The sequence below is a fragment of the Eurytemora carolleeae genome, unplaced genomic scaffold (assembly GCF_000591075.1).
Source record: "Eurytemora carolleeae unplaced genomic scaffold, Eaff_2.0 scaffold654, whole genome shotgun sequence".
Lineage (NCBI taxonomy): Eukaryota > Metazoa > Arthropoda > Copepoda > Calanoida > Temoridae > Eurytemora > Eurytemora carolleeae.
In genome coordinates, this window is record NW_019396565.1 from 33,537 (window position 1) to 56,844 (window position 23,308).

Consider the following 23,308-nt stretch of genomic DNA (forward strand, 5'->3'; position numbering starts at 1 on the left):
GTTAATTAATCTGGAGATTAATAACAAGAGGAGAACAAGCATTATTTAATCTCGATATTCAGAAAAAGAGTTGATTAAGTATTGATCTCGATATCCACCATTCTAAAGTTCCCAGCTCTGAACCAATAGAAATAGTATGGCGGTAACATCTATCTATCTATCTCATTGTCCAATCAGAGTTATGAATCCTTCAATCGATGCTTTCATTAAATGGAAAATATAGTGTTTGCAGCCGAATCCTTTGTGAATAACCTTGTCTATACAATAACCTTTACCATCTCTGGGTTCGTTGTATGCAAAGGGTAATCCAATTTATCCAACTTAGAATCCTACAATGGATTCTGTTAGATTTAATTCAAGACTAAATTCGTTTATAAAACAACTTTTTAACTTTCTCCACAACATGAATGTAACCGGTATTTGAAGGTTCTAAAACTGTACAAATAAGATTTTTAAAGACTTCTCTAATGCATAACAAAATGTAGAAAAAATTTGAAATGAAAATCAAGAAAAACAAAGAAAACATTTATTTCTCCAGGGACAGAATTTAATGAACACGTAAGATAGGTCGATGTACTAATTAACGCGCGCCAGTTCGAAGCTTTTACAATTACAATGACATAAACAAATAAAACATTTCTCACATGTTTAAATGTTTAAAAAGTTGTTTTCTTCTATTTTTTATACATACTTCAAAAATAGACAAAAATAGCCTAACTGCGGCACTGAAAAAGAAAAATGTTGTGTTTCTTTGATCGATCACAAATAATGAAATCATTTAGCCTTGAGAATTGGTGAATATAATATAATGGCGTACACAGAAACCTCCTCAAAATTATGTACGCCCTCTATGATCTAAGCTGACTGAAAAATAGCAACCACCAAAGAAATTGCAACAGCTATGGAGAGGAGTGTAAATCCTAACAGGACTATTTTCCTTATAGCAGACCCAGGTGCGTCCTCATCTGAAAAAAAATTGAAAATTAGAAAAAGAACAAATAAAGATTTATAAATAAGTCAGTCTAATTTTCATCATGTTTATTATTTCAATGTTATCTATAACGAGATAATTTAACGTGCTTTTGAAATTAAATATTTCATAAATAGTATTGGACGTGGACCTACGTAAAAAAAGTTTAAATAAGACATTCAAAAAGGCTGCACCCGACCAATAAAGGAGGAAGTGACAGCAATTATCAAAGATGTCAAAATTTAGAATTCCCAAAAACCTGGGCATTTGGGAAATTTCAATCAAGGCAGTCAAAAATCCCATGCATTTGAGAAATTTCTAAATTCTTAAAAATAAACCAGATTCCAACAGAATCTGAGGTCAGGGTTAGTTGATTTTTAAAAGACTCCACAAGAATCTGATTATTTGATATGTTATAAATATTTATAAAACTATTATTTCAGTTTGCAGTTTTATAGAGTTTTTAGACAGAATTTTTCTCTTTAATAGAGTTGTAGATAATTCTTTAAATTGTTTGTGTGTGTGTGTGTGATGTCTTGATGCAATGGTTATTTCTAAAACTATCAAGCTTTTTAACAAAGCAGAAATAATAAAGTTAATTTTGATTATATTTTCCTTTTAATGAATAACTTTTTTTGAAATATCCTATTTTTGTTAGAATATCCGGGAACCAATTTAAGCACAGTACTATAATATACAACTGATTTAACAGTATTAAGATCCTGTTTTAGCTATATGGATAGCGTAACTGGTAAAGCTCTTTATATGCAATACATTAATTGGAAACTTTATAAATACCTATAATTTCCTCGCGTTCATTCTTATTAAAACAACTTTGTATTGTTAGAATAATCTGAGTGGCACCATATCCCACAACGTAAACAATGAGAGGAACTGCAAAACCTAAAAAATATGCTGATAGGAACTGTTGATTAACTCATGAAGTTCAATATAAGACATTATAAGTAAACTACAATAAAACTAGTTTTGTTGTGCTTTTACCTTGGAATGTCAAACTAAGGTCGTCTAAATGTTGTGCTTGAAACAATGTAGTCATACCTATAGAATATTGATGCATTATACCATGTTGGTTGTATTGAGTTGTCTCAAAATAACCGTCCTATTCTACTATTATACCATGTTGGTTGTATTGAATTGTCTCAAAAGTATGTAAATAAGTTAATGCTGTCCCACTAAACATGAGAATTTATTTATTAGGGGATAAATAAACATCTTCCAGCATTAATTCAAGAGCCCAATGTTCTTGATAATTCTTTAACAAAAGAGTTGTTAATTCTCTGGTATTAGCTTCACTTTACTTCTCTAGATTGTATTTGTACTTAATCAGCAAGTTTGGGACAGAAAAAATTTTAAAAATTTTAATTAACACACTTTTAATAAAAAATATGATTTTTACGTTAAAAATTAATATAAAATTCGACAAACATTCAACAAAAATACGTTGATTGAAATCATTTTATAATTTCGCATTGTAATCACTTATTTTTCAATAGTAATGCTAACTTTTTAATAAACTTTCCTCCCTACAACAGAGTCCGTAAATCAATACAACTCACATCCTAGAAAACCAAGGAAATACATCGACAGGATTTCGTTGTACAGTGGATTTTGAACACAAATAAAGAGGAAGTTGATATTTCATAAAAATTATATGTTTGTTTTATATCGAAAAGAAATTCTTTATTGCATCGACAAGGCTGCAGTGTCAATGGATTTGTAAACACTTTTAGTCTCAATGCTTCTTCCTCTTTTCTATTTCTTGGTCTGCTTATACGGTGGAGTACAAACATGGTACAAATGTCAAATAAAAATGAGATTAATTTTTAAACCTAATTTTAGAAATAAATTATAAAAAATACCCCTAGTCCTGATATTTCCAAAATGTGGTCTGCCTTTATTGTCCTTTCATTATTACCCGAGATATTTAAAGAATTTTGTTCTGATTTCGGCAGTTTTAGTTTTATTTATCAAAATTGAAATCTGAACAAAATTCTAAATATTTCTGGTAATATTAAACAGACCAAGAATGTAATGCAAGGAAAGTTAATTGCGGTCGTGTATACTCTGCGTACATATTGAGACCAGTTCTCTTTGGGCGGAATTTGTAAACAAAAATAGAAGCATCAGTGTTCGTTTAGTATCCAAGGAGGTTAACAGCATTAAATTTTGACAATTTTGATAATTCACATAATAGTTTCCTATGACCAGAATATTTCATCGATTCTTTATGTGAAAGATGGATCCCATTTCAGGCTTCGACATCCGTCTTGTGTTTACATTACCGCCCAGAGACAGTACACTGCAGTACAAAAGATGTGTACACTTCTGAAATAACTTTCCTTGCCTTACAATCCTTGAAACAGACCATATTTTGGAAATGTCGGGATTAGGAGATATTGTGGTTATTGTTTCAAGAATCATACATGTTTAGGTAGGTTGACGACTGAATGTCACACATAAATTCCAAGATCAAAGACGACTTTTAAATCGTCTTGCTATTGATAATGTAATGTTTCGTGGGACACCCTGTAGCTAAGTAATTTAAAAGAAGAAATCTCCATTATAACTTTTAGATAAATAAACTTGGCTTTAACGTTTTTAAAATAAAAAAGAATTAATGATGCTCCTAAAATTAAAATGATGTGCAAGATATTTACTGAGGGCAAAGGCAGCTGCTCCAAACATTGAGTGAAACACAAAGAATGTCATTCTTTTGCAGCTCTTCCCTGGTGCAGGTCTTAACAGAAAAATTTCATAGCATTTCGATTTTTAAAATTCAGATGTAATAATGTGTTAAGAAGCCTATGTACCTAAAGGCTGCCATTACTGGTTGAATCAAAGAAAGAATGACGACTACTAACCCTAGGGCTGGATGAGGGTTTTTTCTAAACAAAAGGAATATTCATATAAGTACATCTTATAACTATTAAATTATAAAATATAAAACCAAGACTGATAAAAAAATTGTACAATTTATGCAATATATACACAAACTTCTCTGCTAACTTTTAACATGTTTTTTTTCATAAAAACCCCTTGACAATTACATTTCAAATATTCAAAAATGTTTGGGAAACTTGATAGACTTTTCATACTCAAGAAAAGAAAAAATGGAAAAGAATGAATTTGTATAATGCATAAAGATAAGTGAGTTTAAATTGAGATTTATTTTAGCACAGAAGAAGGTTTGAATTTAGCCAGAATGCACAATGCACATTGCACAGTGCACATCTCTAGCTTTCTAACTAATCTCTACTTTAAGAGCAGACTAATTAAGTAAAAAGCAAAGGGAAATTTCGCAAAAATAGTTCAAATTAAATTTCCAAAACTTCTCCCACTAAACTTCAGAGGTACAGCCAACTAATATGTCCTGGAATCAAATGCCCCCTCCCCCACTTGTAATACAGGGTTGCCTACAAAGAATGAGACTTGAATGACGACCTGAAAATCTGTTTAATGACGACCTGAAAATCTGTTTAATGACGACCTGAAAATCTGTTTAATGACGACCTGAAAATCTTTTTAATGACGACCTGACAATCTGTTTAATGACGACCTGAAAATCTGTTTAATGACGACCTGAAAATCTGTTGGCCCCTATTTGAGGGTTGAATTTGGTCTTTAAATGTCTTTAAAACCGTCTTCTTAAAAATAGACTGAAAAATGAACCGTCAGTGGTCTCTGAAGTCTCATCCTTTGTAGGTAACACTGTACCTTGATGCTAAATATATCGTTTTATTTTACCTAATTTCCTCTGCCGTATAATGCCATCCTCCTTCATACACCATGATGAGTATTAGTCCAATAATAGTAAACAGAACAACAAGTGTCATAAGTGTTCTGTGTAACTGAAACCAAACATCAGCTCCAAACACTTTGGAGCCCTGAAATATGTGATACGGAGTACATCAATACTAGTTATGAGTTTTAGAAATTAGCTTCTAAAAAGTTTGACCATCTAATTTAAAATACACGTAAAAATTAAATTTTAAAGTTTGTTTAAAGGGAGTGTTCGCGAAAAATTTAAAGGGGGTATTGGCTAAATCGCTTTTGATCGCTACTAATCTTACTTCTATCTGTTGCGTCTATAAGGAGAAAATTGTTGAAAACTATTTATAGTGAATTTATACGTCCATACAAGTTCAGAAAGTTGAAATATAAGACTAGGATAGTAAAAAATCAATTTAATTTCAAAAACATAATTAAGATATAACAACTTATAGTCATTGATTTTTTTCGACGCATTCGTATATAGTTTACATTTTATAATGTTTTTCATTCGTTTTGTATACGCATGCACTTAACACGTCGAAACAGTTGGCCGCAAGATGGCTCTGCTCTCGATGCTTTGGATTATATTACACGTGGCAGAGACACCTGACACGCTTGCATAATATGTTTATAAAACAAATAACAAATATCATGAAATATTAAATATATACGAACGCGTCGAAAAATAATCAATGAATATAGAATGATCTGTTTGAAATTAAATTGATATTTTAGGATCCGAGTTGTATAAATGTGCATCGGCACTTTTTCTTTTTGAAAGAAGAAAAGACCAAGTATTTGTTCATTGAAGGATAATACTAATTATAAGGATTCTTACACCTTTTATCTTAATACTGTCGTTAAGTAATAAATTTATACCTTCCAGGTTTGTTTGAAGTGTTTAGCAATGATTTTTCCAATTCCTGCGCACCCCACCCAGGCAACTACCATAAAAAGACCATGGAGCTGTATCATTATCTTAGATTCACTATACACCCCACCAACTGTGTTCAAGGATACAGGGGACGCTGTTGATGCTTTAAACTAAAAATGCATAATTGTTATTTACAAGAAAAAATGTAAAAACATTGTTTGCAATGAAATATAATTAGTTATGAAAACTTTAAAGATACTCTAACCTGAGTATGATATGACATCTCCCCATCACCCTTTGCTAACAGTAGATAAAAACTAGTTGTAGATAGGTCCATAGTTAGACTTGCTGAACTGGCAGCTAACTTTAACCCACTTAAAGATACACTTATTCAGAATCATGCTAAAGGTTAAAAATATTGTAATAGATTTTAAAGTTACAAAATTCTCTCTGATGGTTGATTTGATTTATCTAGATTTTGATATCATCTCTTAAAGTAGTTGATTTAGTATAGTGTATGAGAAAGCTATAATCCGTAAGAGCTATGTTTACATTTTGTTTGTTTATGTTTTGACTGCATAAGGTTGTACTTAGTAAAACAAGAAAATTACAGTATACAAACAGAGTAAACTTGTCCGTATTCACTGTTCATCTTGCAGAGCCATTATAGACATATCTTTACAATCATTTACCGATTTTATAAAATAAACTCTAGCAAACATACTAATATTATGGCTTTTGAAATCAGGTTTTACAATGCTAATTCTTAACCGAGACGATCTCGAATTCGACACTGAATTCCTATGTTTATTGGGACACCCTGTATCAAAATCTAAAATGTAATACCTTTGAAATTTGCAGTACATTTCCCCGTTCACTGACGATTTACTAATCAGAGAAGGAGCGTTGTCAGTAATAAGGTTCGGCGTTACTCTTCCTGTTGCAACATACTCTTTTACTCCAGCCTAAAGGGAAACAGTTCTTGCCATTACATACAATGTGAAGCTGTTGGAAACTAAAGACAAAATAAACGGTAATATAGTACAGCACATTGTTTGTCCTTTTTTGCCTTTTCTTACTTTGAAAGTGCAATATATAAAATGAAGACAAGGGTACAAAGTGAAACCCATAAAACGTGCAATGACCTTCGTCTTCGTTATTTCTTTTTAACTGCATAAGATAAATTTCAAGTTGTCTTCACTGTATTGATATATAACTAGAGCTGGGCGTCATTTTTGAGGAATGATGATTATTTCACAAGAACAAACGGAACTATCAAGAACGATTCCATCGTTCTGAAAAAAGAACAGAACACATAGAACGCGTTCTGAAAAATATTGGAACGGAACAGAGAAGAACGATATGGAACGGAACGGATATTAGCCAAAGACCATCTACAATCAGGAACGCATTCTTATTATCAAGAATGCGTTCTAAGTCAGGTACACATTTTAAATCAGGAATGTCTCTTAAATCATCTATAAATAATTAAAAGACTCTAAATTAGCCCCCCCCCCTTTCCTAGCCTCCCTCTCCCGTGAGGAAGAGGAGATTTAGGCTGAAAGAAATTGTTTTCTATGATTTATTTATATATCTTTTTAATATTATTGAAATATTGATTATGTAAATTAATTATTTCTTTTAAATCTACTAATTGTACACCCATTTTTTAAGATTAACCTGGATCCAGGCACTTACACAGTACAGCCATCATACATTTTATGGACTTTATGACCCCGCCCAGACAGAACGGGGGATGGAAACGTTCTTGACTAAGAACAAAACGGGGAGATGGAACCATTCTTTGACTAAGAACACCAAGAACTGAATGGAACAGGATGATTGTTCTTAGACTAAGAACGGAATGGAATGGAATAGGATAATTGGGGAAAAAAGAAACAAGAACAGAACGATCTAGCTGAAGGCCCTTGTTCTAGAACGGAATAGAACAATTTCAAAAAAGTCTGAACGTGCCCAGCCCTATATATAACCACAGATGACGATAACCACTTCATTGTTTCTTAATTGCCACTATATACTCGCTGCATAATGTAGAATGTCCACTATTTTCCGGATCAACTTGGATCCGTACTGGCTCCAGAGAACCTTTTCTGACGCTGTGGAGAATGATAGCCCATCAAAAAACTAAAAAATAAGGCCGGAACCTTTTTGGTCCGAATTAGGAATATATCTACTTCATAGATGGAAACACAAACTAGGTGAGACATGCTGAAAAGTTTACCTGATGATTATTTTGAATTAATTCTATATGGAATTAAAGTCCCATAAACTTTTTTTGGTATGTCCTATGTGGCTCTCTGTAGAAGATGTACTTGAGTCAAACTCAGGAACGGAACTTTAACTGAGCTCCAAGTCATGGGTTCAAGAAAGATCTGGACAGGAAACCCGATCCTAAGGGGCTAGATGGATTTCAAGCCAGGGTACAAGAAGATATACAGGGAAACCAAGCCTGTGGATCTGAGGAAACTGTAGTAACAGTATATACAACTCTTTGGTAATTTATTTCTTTTATTTGTTTGACTTTCAATAAAAATATTTTAACTACTTTGTTCTTTTATTGGCGTGATACTTGAAGACGGTATCAACCTAAGACTTACAAACGTCGGACAGTACAAAAGTCGAACCAGGACAAACGTCGGACTGGACAAACGTCGGACAGTACAAACGTCGGACAGTACAAACGTCGGACAGTACAAACGTCGGACAGTACAAACGTCGGACAGTACAAACGTCGGACCAGTACAAACGTTATTTGAATTTTAAGATTTTATTTTATTTAAAAGTTATTTCCTTTTATCGACTGATCTAATTAAAATCTACCCAAAGGAACCGAGTTCTTGCCACCAACTCAAATATTCTCATTCCTTTGCAACCTGGTAATGGTATTTACATTTAATACTTTCAAACTTAAACTATACGATCTTACAGATATAAAATATTTAAGGTTATATTACGTCGGGTTGCAAAGATATAGGCATTTTGAAGCATCAGAGTTTGTGACAATTGAACTCGAATCCTTTTTGGTCTGTTGTTATGTACGGTGCTACCTACAAAAGATGAGACTTTATTCAGTGGTCTTTGATTTTTATCACAATAAGTTAGGGATTTTTAATTCATTTCTTATAGCAATGGTTTTTCTTTCAAACTCAACCAAAGTCCGACGTTTTTCCTTATAACTGTACCCGTCCGACGTTTGTACTGGTCCGACGTTTGTATTTGTCCGACGTTGGTACCAGTCCGACGTTTGTGCCATCCGACGTTTATACCAGTCCGACGTTTGTATGCCCGACGTTTGTAAGTCCGACGTTTGTACTGTCCGACCTTTGTAACGTTCGACGTTTTTGGGTCTGACGTTTGACTAGAATATTGATACTTTTGGGTGGTTCTTTTTATATTTAAGACTTAACAATAGCTTAATTTTTTTTGCTTAATATAGAGTCGGTATTGTTAAGTTATACTGTTCGTTTACCTGCGAACAAACAAACATGATGTCCTCTCCCATTTTTGAATCTTTGGACACACCAATTGCAGTGTATCCTGTTCCCTTGCGGTAGCTTTCCCATTCCATCTACAATAAAGTACTTGGAAGATACTTTTTATGAAATAAATTAGTGGAATTAATTGACATAATTAACGTTGATTTTCCCATAGACACATTTATAAAGCTAAACTGTTGGAAGGATTTTTAGGACATTTTTCTGTATTCTTTTGCTATACGAATTTTTTCCATATACATAATTACTAATTAATTTAATTAATTAATTTCTAGCTGTCCTAACCGCTGCGCTCATTCCTTCTTTTTAGCAGAAGGCTTGAACATCTTATAGCAAAATGATCTTTTTAGGTAAAAATTGGAAAAATTCGGTAACAAAAATGACGTTAGCAAAGCTGGAAGCGTTTTTTCTAGAAACATTATAGCCTTGATACTAATTAGGGTACATTATGAACATAAATATAAAATTTAAAAAATATATATTTTTTAGAAAGAAAACCTACTTTATCTCCAACTCTTTTCCATGTGTACATGTAGTCACAATTATTTGTCTTCTCACACCCTGAAGGAGAACCAAAACAACTTTTATCCTAAATAGTTTCATTGAAATTTGAAATGTAGCAATATATTTTCTCCAAATGTACAATTTAGGATGCCTAAAAGATCTAGACTTTCATTTATAAATTATAATTCAAACAATTTAAACAAGAAGATTTATTTATAAAAAAAGATTTTCTTCTTCAAATCTCATTTTTTTTTTAATTCCACGGCAACACCGGGCACTTTAGCTATGCTTGATTTTACATTCTAAGTCATACAGATCTTATACCATGTCTTAAATGAAAGTAAACATCCGCTAAAATATTTTTTTCTTATTCGGGTCACCCTTAACAAAACTTTCGGTTTGTGTTGCAGTAATCTGCAGTTCAATGAGTTAAAAAAAGTTAGCGTAAAAGTTGTGCGTTAAATGAACTGCTTCTTTTTATAAATATTACATAGAAAAAAATGTTGATATGACATACCTGTCCGCAACCCTGATAAACAGAAGATTGCGTGGAACCTAAAAAAATATCTAGTTATCAGAAATCATCTGCAAACAAATCAAAATTAAGATATTACTGTTATTAATAGAAGAATATAAAAACTTAAAGGAGTGTTATGAAATTTGTCCAACTGATCATGATTTATAGGAAATGTTCGAAAAAGTGAAAGTGGCTAAACCACAATTGAATTAGGAATCAATTTCGATTGGTTTTAAATTTAATGACGGTATAATTAAATGAGTAAATTGTAAAAAACGTTGGTTTCCTTAAGCGGAGAAGTCCAATGAACCTATGAAATTGAAATAGCGTATATCATGGTTTCAATGCAGTGTTGTTGACCCTAAACAACAAAAACCCATTGTAAACTCCGTGTAAAGTCGTCTTCAACTTAGATCCCCTCTCGGAGACACAAAGAAAAACCAAACCAAATATTTTTAACCTCCTTTTCCGTTGTTCTCCGTATCGGAGTATAAACAACCTAAACCGTTGTGAATCCATTTTCAAAAGCTAAACAAAGAATATTTTCATATAAAGAATTAGTGACTTTCGTTAATAATTAATTGTCATTTATTTCAGAAGTTTAAAAACGTCTCAGAAGTTTAAAAACGTCTTAGTACTGTCCGACTATTTAACCCCTTTCTTTTCTACTAATAGATCGTAAGAATTTTTTCATTATAAACATTCATTATGACAGTTTATATGTTATTATTTATGTAATTTTTTCAGGAAATTAAGAGAAATCTTCATTATCGATTTTGATCCAGGGGGGTTATTCTGTTGTGTGTCTGTTCAACTTGAGAATCTTGTTTCTATCTGACAACAAGTGTGTATGCATTTTCAGCAGTTATCACATATCAACTATTGGTGGAGGGATCGAGGATGTCTATGAGTCTATGAGTCTATGAGTCTCACGAAATGACCTCTGGAGCCTCCTGATACGCAGAACGACCTCCAAGCCCCACAAAACCGTCTCCGCGCCTCTCGCTATTTCTCTAAGCCTCCACCATTCTGTCTCCACACCCCACCTTTTTGTAACTTTTTATCCACCAAAAACCTTTTATTTAAAACAATCTGAACAATCAACATGATAAAGTGGTTTTTAATAATGCATAAACAGTTTATATTAAAAAGTCTATTTTAATTGAGACTAAGGCTTCTATTTTTGTTTTCAACATTTCACTTGTAAAGAACTACTGCAGTTTTATACAAAGATAGACACATTTTATATAATTCTACAGGTGTATCATGTACGAATCAAATTATATGATCACCAAATCACAAAACACAATAGTTTTTGTGAAATACTTGAATTTGTGCTTGTATCTTATGCTTTGTAAAAACTTTTCACGAGAAAGCAAGTTATGATCAATTAAATGCATTAATATTTGACATTTGTGGATTAAACGATTCTTGAAACTATTGTAGATTCTATAGATTCTTCAATGAAGAAATATATTTTGATTTTTGGTTTGTTTACGCTTCTGCATGTTGTTTAACAAGGCTCATTGCGGCTCTACACCCATTCCCTTGTGAAGCAGAAGGTTAAAAAACGCTGAACCAATTTCATGGCAAGAGTTGGGCATGTCAAAAATATTTTCATAATTACCAAGAGAATGGAACGGTACGGAGAAAAAACATGAACAGTGTATGTGACAAAAAAGTAAATTGAACGTACTACTAACTGTTTAATATATTATGACTATTTCTCATATAACATTTTTTTTTCCAAATCATAAAAATAATTTCAAATAGTTTGCTTACAAACATTAAGAGAAATGTAGCATTTCTTTAAGATTTGTCAAGTATGGTTCTACTATAGATTTTTCTATCAATGTATCAACTGCACAAAATCGATAGAATGTATAAGTTCTATTTTCCCATGAATCTCATTATTGAAATAGATCTAATGTTGACATTTTACTAATTCAATAAACTTTCTTTTATTTTTTCGATAAAAAATTATATCAGATACTGAATTCAGGGGAAAATAGTTTCAAAACTAACACTTGGCCCGTTTATATTACTGAATGTTAGAAATGGGCCAAGTCTGTAAAGTTATCTTTCCCAAGAGTATATGTCTTTAAATCCAAGCGGAGTTGAACAAAAATTCACCATACATTTATAAGAAAAATGACTAAAACTGTAAATTAAAACAAAAAATGTCAATTTTAAACTAATAATAAGGTGTTAGAATTAGTTGTTATGATACTTGATTTAATTTTCGTACATATCCTTATTTTTAAACAATTATTAGACAAAGCTTGAAAGGGAACTATTGTGAATCGAACATGCCACCACATTGAAGGTCAATTTAATTTTTTATAATTTCAATATTGTTTTTGACAACTTTTGCGCCATATCTTTACAATTTAGAAATTATAAGTAATTTAGAAAGCAAAAATGTTAAGTGTATTTTACAAAGTAATTGTTGAAATAGCTCATTTTAAAAATTATTTTCATATCAAAAGATTCTTTTGAAAAGAAAGTTAAATCTTACTATGATGCTTAATTAAAGGAATTGAGTTTTTGTCACAAACTTAAATGTTTAAATCCCTATATCTTTGGAACCTGATGGAGTAAACCTTTGATATTTCAAACTAAGATTATTTGATCTAACAGTATACTTAGTTTGAAATAAATAAGGTTTAAGACATTGGGTTGCAAAGATATAGGGATTGGAAAATCAGAGTTTGTGGCAAAGACTCAATTCCTTAAGTTGTACTTTTAGAATCCTGAATCGGTGGTTTTTTAAGTACAAGACTGTAGTGTAAATAAGTTCCCAAATTAAAGGATGTAAATTGAAACTGAAAGGATGTTTAAAAAACCAAACCCTTTTTACCCTTAATCCTCTGAAAGGCTAAAATTAATATCACAAAGTCTCTAGAATGTCAGTATTACATGGTTAAGAAATTGACGAATTTAGTCAATCCTAAGCTAAATGATAGCTCCTTTATCTCTTTTAGATGGACTATCCTTTATGCAAGATTGATTTTTCTCGCTACACTGCAGTTTAGTTTGACAGAGGTTTTCATATTTCTTCCTGACAACCTTATTCTTTAAGTTGCCCCAATTATTCTCAATTGTAGGCCCGACATTGTAAAACTTCATGGACATTGCCAGGTCAGCATAAGAGGCTGGAAGCGGGAGCTGTTGCAGGATCGACCTTGCCAGCAAACTAGCCCCTCAAAGACCAGGTTAGAGTTATTTTACACCGGAAAAAGCTTAAGGCATAGTAAAAAGTAATGCATATTTCTTCTTGTAATAAAATATGGTCCTATCAGCTTAGCCTTTGACAGCTGGTCTCGTTGTTGTGTTAAAGGATAAGTGAAGGAACTGCTTCTACATTGGCCTGCATTGGTGTTTGGTCAAATTAACTCCAACCTGAACTTAGTATCTGGTAATTAACTAAGCTTTTCAGAGTCACAGAGTAATATTGAATACATCTGACAAATTTTCGTCATTTTTAAGTTAGTTCTGGACCTCCCTGCATGCTTTTTAAATGTTTTTTTTCAGGAGGCTGATCAGTTTCATTTCAAGAGATAAAGATTAAAGAACCGTTATTCCGTGCAAAATTGACAAAATTAGATGATAACCATGTAGTCCGAAATTCTCGTGACGTTGTGATATGAATTTCATCATGATCTGATAATAAGTAAGCCGTTTAGAGAACAAAATGTAGTATTTAAAGGGACAGTAAAGGAAAAATGAAAGGGGGTATAGGCTGAAAGCTAATCACTTTAGCTTTTCATCGAGACCCTTGAGACGCCTATCTGAAGTTCCTAACTCGAGAGTTGATATAAAGCTGTTTCAAACTTGTACGAAAATGCATATATATACAATTTCGTATAGAAATAGTAGGTTTAAACAGACCATGCTCAGAAAAACAGCAACCAATCTGAAAACGATGATATCCCAGAGAAAGCTAATTGTAATTTAGGTTTACTTTTATATTTGTTGTTTCTATTTTCAATAGATTTCATTCATAATATTATTTTTACGTCCGTATTACTTGACCAGAAATTCCACCAATGGCAGTGCAGTAAAGTGGTACGTGATACAGGCGGAGACACGTGACCAGTATACTGTTCTGTCATTGGTGATAGTTCTGGTCACGTGATTTAAGTTTCAGATTTTCAAAATTTTACATATATGAATTTTCGTATAATTATAACACAGTTTTATATCAATTTCTCGAGACAGGAACATCAGATAAAACTTTCATGGGTCGCGATCAAGAGCTAAAGTGATTAGCTTTCAGCCTATACCCCCTTCAATTTTTCCTTTACTGTCCCTTTAAGTTTGTTTTGTTTGCAACACCCTTTATATTGATATTTATACATATTTTGTCTTCTCAAATTTGAAATTTTGTGGATTATTAAGTCATGCCATCTAATAAGTGTCCTGTTGAATATTCCTGAACATTACTTGATAGCCAATAGATTGTATAAAAAAATTGTACACATTAAATCAAGAAAATATGTTTGGTAATTTCTTTATAACTTTTGTTACTTGTTTAGTAAAAAAGGTAGGGACAGACAATCAGAAAGATATTAGGGACATAAATTACAATAAGAAATTCCAGTGCAATTTTTGAATAATATGCTAGTGCCCCAAAATAACGCCTTTCTAAAATCTTTGCAACCTAAACTGTAGTTTAACTGTCATACAGAAAATAGCTTTTGAGATTCAAATAGTTTAGGAAGGCTTTTCCGCAAAAAAACTTGTTATATACGACTCGGATCGTAAAAAAATTAACTTAATTTCAAACAAATCATTCAGATATTACAATCTATAGTCATCGACTATTTTTGTCACATTTGTATATATAGTTAGTTTTTCATAATATATTTTACTTCTTTTATAAAAATGCACTTAAAACAACGATTTTTTTCCGCCACGTGGAATCATTGAGAGCATCGAGAGCAGAGACACCTGGCGGACAAAGTAATCGGCATTTTAAGTGCAATGTATATAAAACAAATACAAAATATTATGAAATATCAACTATATGCAATGCATCGGAAAATAATCGATGACTAAAGGTTGTAATAGCTAAATGATATTACTCATGGATTGCAATTTTCTCAATTTGGGTGGATGCTACGTTATTCGGTATGAGTCGTTTTTAACAATTTTCTCCTTTTAGACGCAACAGATAGAAGTAAGATTAGTAGCGATCAAACGCGCTTATTTTTCGCCGTATGCATATACCCCCTTTCATTTTTCGCGAACACTCCCTTTAAATACTAGCGAAATTTACTAAACTTAGCAAAAAAGATACCAAGCAAAATGTACAAGATAATATACATCAATTTACGTGAGAAAAATGTCTGTCCCTTATAAATGGTTTTGACCATATGTTATAGTAGATGTGTAATTCAAACAAACCTGGAGAAATTAGAAAACACGCCGTTATGAGAACTTTTAATTTAGAATCCATTTTCTAAACAGATTTTGTTGAAATTTTTCTCTGAAACAAAATATCTGAAAAGAGGAAAGGCACACCAGTCACCCACCTTTTTTTCGTCTGACCACAAATGACTTCAAACGACTGGTGAATCACCATTATTTCGTACGAGTACACCTTTTTTCGTCCGGCATTGTTTATATTTTTTCAAAAGTAATTTACATTATCATATTCAAAATTTGAGCCACGTCATGTTGTTTTTGAAGGTTTAAATATTATATCTTGTTTGTTTTTAAAGAGATCTTATCAAGATACAATAGGCATAAAATCGTTCATTGCAATTTGTAATTGTAGATTCTAAAAATCCCAGCGACCTTCACCAAAAAGTTGCATTGCAGTTTTGGAGAAAAATAAGAAAACAACCGAAAAGTTTGTGTTCCGGATAAAAAATAGGTGTGGTCCGAACCAAAATAGGTAAGGCACACATATTTTTCGTTTTGTGCTAAATTGGGCTTAAATATCGTTCTATTTTGTGGTGCGGACGAAAAAATAGTGCGGTGTGCCTTCACCCGCTCAATCTGGAGTTATTGTACAGTGAAACCCTTAATGAAGAATACATCGAAAGAATTTATCAAATGTCGTATTCTTCACTTTCTGATGCTGGAATGTTGCAGATATTTAAAGTTTTTAATTAAATGGTTATATGGAACTCTTTAAAACTGTTCCCGCATATTCATGGCTATTTATTTATTTTCGCAAATACTGAAATTTACGTAATATAGTATAAAACTCATTAAAAATTGTCAAGACGACATTTGATAAATTCTTCCGATGTATTCGTTATAAGGGTTTCACTGTACTAAAATGTAATCAAGTGAAAAAACGGGGTTTCCCCTGAGCGTTTTATTACTAAGTTTCCTGGAAATACCAGTCGTATTCTTTACATTTAATCGATACACATGGTTTATTCTTGACACAATATAAACATAATTTGTTATAAATTTGACAATGGACAATGAACATAACATCAATAAATGAATAGAGTTTTTTTAATGCTATTCCAGCGGTGGGNGAGGCTGTTCATAACTAACACACGCGACTCACTTTAGGCTCAAAGTGAAAGCCTTGAAAAAAAAGGAATCATATTGAATAATTTTTGCTAGGAAATTTTGAATACACTTTTGCACAGAAGAGAATTTGGACATTTTCAGTTTTCCAGGAATACAAATTTAGAAATAAAAATTTTTGCAAATATTTCCGCATTTTTGGATTTGCTGTGGTAAGAGCTTCTCAAAAATGTATAATTTATCATATTTCGCCCACTTTTGTTTTGCAAATTTTTGCTTAATAATGCCAAAAATATTTGAAACTTTGCGAAATTTCAATTTTTTTGGCAGATTATTAAAGTAGAGCCAAATGGCTTTCTAAAAGTGTATTAAATATTATTAAATATTATTTAATTATTTCTATCTCATTAAGGAAATAGAGGAAATCCCTGGGACCCAACCCCCCAGACTATTTTTGGGTAAACCAGACTTCAGCCTGAAATGGGTTAGATACATAGAGAATAATATATATAGAGAGGAATTAAAAAAATCTCTCGGTATGAATTTTTTCAGTCCCTTTCAGCCTGAAAGGGAGTTCAAAGTGTACAAATCATGTGAATGTTCACAAATTATATGCAGTAGAGTACATTAATAAAGTACGTTCCCTAGACTATCCATTTCAATTTCGAATTTTTAAACTGTTACTAAACTTTATAATGAATTAGGTGAATAAGAACATCATTTGATTTATATACCCAGAAATATCCTGTTCGAACCCAGGTAGTTAGCAGAAATATATATAATATATGTAATTATGATATTTAGGAATTATAAATGAATTACAAATTTCATAATCATATACTTTCTACACATTTTTGATTGAATGATAAATTGAAATTGTTGCAATATGATAAAATTTATATGCAAGAGTTTAATTATCATCATATTATCATCATATTATCATCATATTATCATCATATTATCATCATATTATCATCATATTATCATCGTATTATCATCATATTATCATCATATTATCATCATTTTATCATCATATTATCATCATATTACCATCATATTATCATCATATTATCATCATATTATCATCATATTCATCACTGCAAATGTATTTGATATAGTAAGACAAATTTTGGTACTTAAAAAGAGTTTTAGAGCATTGGTTTTTATCTTAAAGCAAAGAGGAGTATGTAAACTACTCCCATGCCTTTCCTTTTTGAATTTTTCCTTTTCAAAGACAATTATTAACAATTTTTTTTGGAGCTGCAGTCTTTTGCTGGGATTCCGCTGGGTTTGGACAGGGATCTGCTAATTTACGTCTGGGTTCAAACAGGATATTGCTGGGCTCATGGCCGTATCCCCCCCCCCTCCCTCGTGTACCCAGTTCACAGGCGTGTACTGAGAAATTGCCTATCCCCCCTAAAAAAAACTTTGCTGCAAATTAACCCATTAGGACTATCTCGTGTAACTAAAAAACGACCTTTACCATAAGTTGTATAGTGGTTAATTAGGGAGTGTCTCAGAAAATGTTCATTCAAATCGGAAACAAAGAAAAAGCCCAAAAACTCATTTAACAAAAAACTAAAATAAAATGTTTAAATTACTTCAAATTTGGTTGAGTCTTATCTAAATAGAATGCATGTAACTATCACAAAGTTGTTGACATATAGTCAGCTAAATAAAATGAAATAAAAAGCTATTTGGAACTTCATTGAATTTAAAACATGAAAAAAAAATATTCTTAAGAAAATTTAGATTTTTATTTTAAAAAGTATTTTTTAGAAAATTTCCTTTAAAATTTATTAGTTAAAAAATTAAAAAACATCTTTTTTGAAAAAATATTATTTTTAGGTTTTTTTAAAAAATCTTAGAAATATTTTCATTTTTCTGAACAATGCATCTTGGCATATTATTTCTGGTCTTTATTTTCATGTTTTGCAATTTTAGTAGTTTTAATGTCTGCTTATTTGTACCCAAAATCATGGTGAATGCCTAAAAATGGCAAATAGTTTGTTCCCATTTGCTGTGATTTATCTGTGAACTCGAAGCTAAATCCAACCTCAGGTGTGATTTTCATCAGCTGATATTTAGCTATGATTTAACTCCGACTTCAGATTTAACCTAAGCTTCGATCTTGCTATGATTTTGGACTAACTAATAGAAAATCATAGCGAGGAAGTCGCAGCTAAATTATAGCTAGAACCGGACTGTGAAATGGAACTGATAACTCCACATTGTTGAACTGTGAAAGGATAATGTGTTGAGAATATTACGGGGTAGACTGACAGGCTTTACCAAGGATCGTCTTTCATAAAGTTTGAATTTGTTGATAGACATTATCCCCGACAATAGTGTGTATAAAAAGGGTACACATGGAAGTAATAATGGAACAAGTAGTTACCTACCACATAAAACATGCTACAACAAAGTATTTACATTATATAAGTTATTTCCTTTCTAAAAACATCTAGTTACACTTAAATATTGCTTTGATGCCGTCCTCCTATTCCACAGTTTTCTGTACACAGCCCAACAACATAGTAATGAAAAATGGGTTCTACAGGGCAGACTTAATGACTTTTAACCAGGACCTCTAATTTACCAGAGTTTATGCTGCTTGGGGAATGCTTTTTGTAAATATCAACTTCTATGTAGCTTTTATGCAATTTTTATGTAACTCCACAATAGTTTGACAAATTGATCTTGAATTCACAAAATGCATAATTTTTTATACAAATTTGTTGACCAAAACCTTCAAACCCCCCCTTTCATGTAATGTCGTCTTTACCAACCCCTTCCTTGGAGAAGTTCAAACCAAAGCAATACTCTGGAAATTTCTCTGTACTCTGACAAAAGGAAAACATCAAATATTGAAACGTTTTATCTAAGTGAATAATGGAATCCACGAATAACTTTGCAATCCATAGTAATTCCACTTAAACATTTAGATTTATATTTTCAGAAGTATTAAATAATAATTGTTTGATGCAGAGAATTTGATTTCACAAGCTATCTAAGTTTCCCCATTATTTTGGTTCTTCCCGTAGTAGAATTTATTTTGTGTTTTGAAAAGAACTTAATGGTCGAGAAAGTATTTTTAAGCAAATCTATGAATTGTCTGATGTCTCCTAGTCATTCTTAAATCTATATTTATATTTTGTGTTAATCCGTCAATTGGGCTCGCGGATAAATCCCTCTATGAAAATGAGTCTTGTATTCTCAAAATTTAGACTTTTTGAATGAATTTTCACATATTTTTTGCTAAAATTTTGCGTTTGTTTATTTTTTTGCATAAATTATCTATTTTGTTTGCAAAATTTTTGCATTATTTTATCACAAAACTTTTGCATCATTTTATTGCAAAACTTTTGTATTATTTTTTATGCTAAATTTTCGAATTATTTTTTTCACAAAACTTTTGCATTATTTTTTTCTCGAAATTTTCGCATTTTTCCGCGAATTTTTTGCATTTACTATTTCGCAAAAATTTTAGCCTTTTTTGTGAGCAAACGTAATGCAAAAATGAAGTGAAATTTTTGCAAAAAAAATTTCTTTTATGCTGGAAACCCTACACTCAACCCACCCCAGATCCAAGGTATCCTAGTGCACTCCAGATACCACCCCTACTACGCTGTGTACGACATGAAGAAGTTCTTGAGATCCCTGCACAGCGGTGATATGGACTCCTACCTCAGGATTGAATGTGTGCCCTACAATTCCTTTTCCAACCCTCTGACCTCTGTCCCTACCTAGAACTTCTTCCGTGACCATGTAATTCCTAGGCAAAGAAGGATTTGTATCAAGTCTTGTGAGTGCTCCGGTAAAGACGGAACAAGTAAATACCTAGAAATGACTTGGGATCGCCTCAAAGACCGTTATCTCTTAAAATTCTACCATGATCTCCACCAATAATATTGTGGAATTCCCAGCGAAGCCAACCTCGACTGCACAATAATGCCTGCATGCATAATCTGTAAAACAAGGAATGCACAATTTGTGATACCGAAAAATGAAGATCTTCGAAATATATTTCTTTGTCTTCACTTTTGTATTTTGACAGATTTAAGAGTGGTTGAGAACTATAAGACATAGTTTTAAAGATATTAAGAGAGGCGTTTTCAGGTTTTTTTTCCCAGGAAGGGCTTACATTTTTATTTCTTTTAGGGGGGAGGGGGCAAAATCCCCCCCCCAAAAAAAAACATATATTTCACTGATCCAGGAGGGGGATGAGCCCCTACAGCGCCCCTGAATACGCCTTTGGATAATAACATAAATGTGATTAAGAAATTTAAAAACAAATTTTGGAATGGAGTGAGATTTGAAAGAACAAAACTTGGCAGTTTTAAAGATAAACTCCTATAGAATTAGAAGTGCCAGGCAAAATCATACAAACATACGAAAATGTTTGATTTTTAATTGTGAAAATATCAAAGTTCTAATTGATGACAACATTTGCATGGGTCTTTAGTCTATTTTTTTGAGCTTTAGCTTTCCAAAAGAAATCTTTACATGCAATTATTTCCAAACCCAATAAAACCTTAATTACTTTGGGAGGATGCATCACCGACAACAGAGACCATCTGTACCCCTTCATGGAAGTAGCCTCAGGAGTAGGGTTTCCATCGGAATTCCAGGTTACGGTTTACGCACGAAAATGATCCGGAAATTTTTCCATTTCCATTATGGAAAAGGTTCCGGAAATCCGGAAATCCGGAATTCCGGAACGATCTCCGGAACGATTTTTTTCCGTGAAGCGGAAATTTTCAGGACGTTGTTCTGGAATAACGGAACGTTACGGAATAGTGTTCCGAAAAATTCCGGTTTACGAAACAATTGTTCCGGAATTTCCCGGGAAAAGGTTCCGGAAAACGTGGAAGACATCTTAAACTTACGTAAAAGATAAAACCAGTAAGTAATACTATCTACAGAATAATAGAATGTGCGCCTGTTGTAATTGTATTTAAAGTAATACCATCTATGAATTATCATGAAATAATATAAATCCTGACTGCCATGTCTCAAAATAATTTAATCTACAAAAAACTGTGCATAAAAGAATGCTTTCATTTCTCAACAATAATAACTATTTTAGAACAAATCAATTTAGTTTTTTGCCAGGACGTAATGTTATGCTCGCAATTACTAAACTTTAAAGCTATATTTTCAGCGCACTAAATAATAATGAATCTGATTTACTTATCATGCTAAATATTTCTAAAGCTTACGACTGTATTGATTTCAAGATACTTCTAAAAAATGGTACCTTCTTCGAAATGTTAAAGATGAGTTCAGGATCAAGTCTAAGCTGTTCACTGTTTATTATATATGTAAATGACTTCTTCAAAATGTTAAAACGGTAATACTCTTGCAGACACAATAAATAAAGAATTAGAAAAAATAACTTGTTGGTACATGTCTAATAAACTTACTAATAACTTTGAGAAAACTAATGTAATTTTATTTTCAAATTCTTTAAATGCACAAAACGACTGTCCTGATATTTTCTTTAAACTAGCAGAAACTACACGCAAATTTTAAGGTATAAAAAAACTGATTCAGTTAGATTCTTGGGAATATGGCTGAATACTAAATTGAAGTTTAATGACTATTTAAAAAGATATAAAAGCGATTAACTTTTTCACTTTATGCTATGAAAAAAAGTAAAAAAAGCTTTGAAACAATGAAACTGCTTTATTACTCTCATTTAGAATTTAGTTCAACATTTCAAATGCTAACTTCAAAAAAAAATATTAAAAACAAAAGTTATTCGTATATTATTGAGGTTACCTAGAATAAGTCACACAGCGGAAGCTTTTAAGGTTTTGAACATACTCCCCTTCAGAAAATTAGGAATTTTTAATGTTATAACATTTTTATTTCAATTTAAAGAAGACCAATTACCACCAACATTTAAAAAAGATTTCACATTATCAAAATATATCAAAAACGCAAATCTTTGAAACAGAAATGATTATTATATTCCTACTTCCTAGAGTAAAATCTCTTAAAATCGGACTGCTTCCTCCTCACAATTTCCCTAAAATATGGTATGAAAATAAACGACACTTTTTAAAGCTTTCAAATATCAATCTTATTTCGAATTTTAAACATAATTTAATTAAAGATTTTTATCAGCAAAACAAATGCATAAATTCTAACATATGGTATGTTCGCAAAAGAATCGAAGAAAGCAAAGACGATTTTACAAAGAAAAGACTAAAAAGATTAAAAAGATTAAAAGATATAATCAAACATAATGGATGTCACAAATCAACGCGAATTAAAAAGATGCTTGAAAATGCCCATTTTGCGTAAAACCTATACATTTTTCACAACCCATAAAGCCTATTTATTTTTTAAACATTACAAATAAAGCTATCATATTTATTTAAAAGTTGTTAGTTCATCGTCGAAAAATACTAACAATTCACCACTAGTTTATGTTAAATAAAATGTAAACAATAAAAATGTAACTTTCCTTTTCCTTTCCTTGCCTTTCCTTTTCCTTTTATTTCTATTTTTGAATTTTTAGAATTGGGAGGAAATATTCTCCCAACCTCTATTTTAGAGGTTTTCAAATATTTCTTCTTAAACACTTAATTTTCTATGTTTTTTTTTTTTTTTTCATAAATAAATGATTACAT

General features: G+C 31.7%; 1 protein-coding gene across 3 annotated transcripts; it reads right to left on the reverse strand.

The window, feature by feature from the left end:
• Positions 1-510: 510 nt before the first annotated feature.
• On the reverse strand, positions 511-22,684 carry LOC111705584 (putative ferric-chelate reductase 1 homolog). Of its 3 annotated transcripts, XM_023478175.1 has the most exons (14): positions 22,651-22,684; positions 22,452-22,500; positions 10,173-10,210; positions 9,654-9,740; positions 9,127-9,225; positions 6,483-6,601; positions 5,902-6,010; positions 5,642-5,806; positions 4,736-4,875; positions 3,802-3,876; positions 3,649-3,728; positions 1,973-2,029; positions 1,769-1,873; positions 511-965 (listed from the first exon to the last, which is right to left on the reverse strand). In XM_023478175.1, the coding sequence occupies exons 4-14, from the start codon at positions 9,681-9,683 to the stop codon at positions 856-858; spliced, it is 1,089 nt and encodes a 362-aa protein (XP_023333943.1). In that variant the 5' UTR covers positions 9,684-9,740; positions 10,173-10,210; positions 22,452-22,500; positions 22,651-22,684; the 3' UTR covers positions 511-855. The 3 variants fall into 3 exon arrangements, with proteins under 3 accessions (XP_023333943.1, XP_023333944.1, XP_023333942.1); XM_023478176.1 differs by lacking the exons at positions 22,452-22,500; positions 22,651-22,684 and adding an exon at positions 21,928-21,946; XM_023478174.1 differs by lacking the exons at positions 22,452-22,500; positions 22,651-22,684 and adding an exon at positions 15,582-15,683.
• Positions 22,685-23,308: the final 624 nt, after the last annotated feature.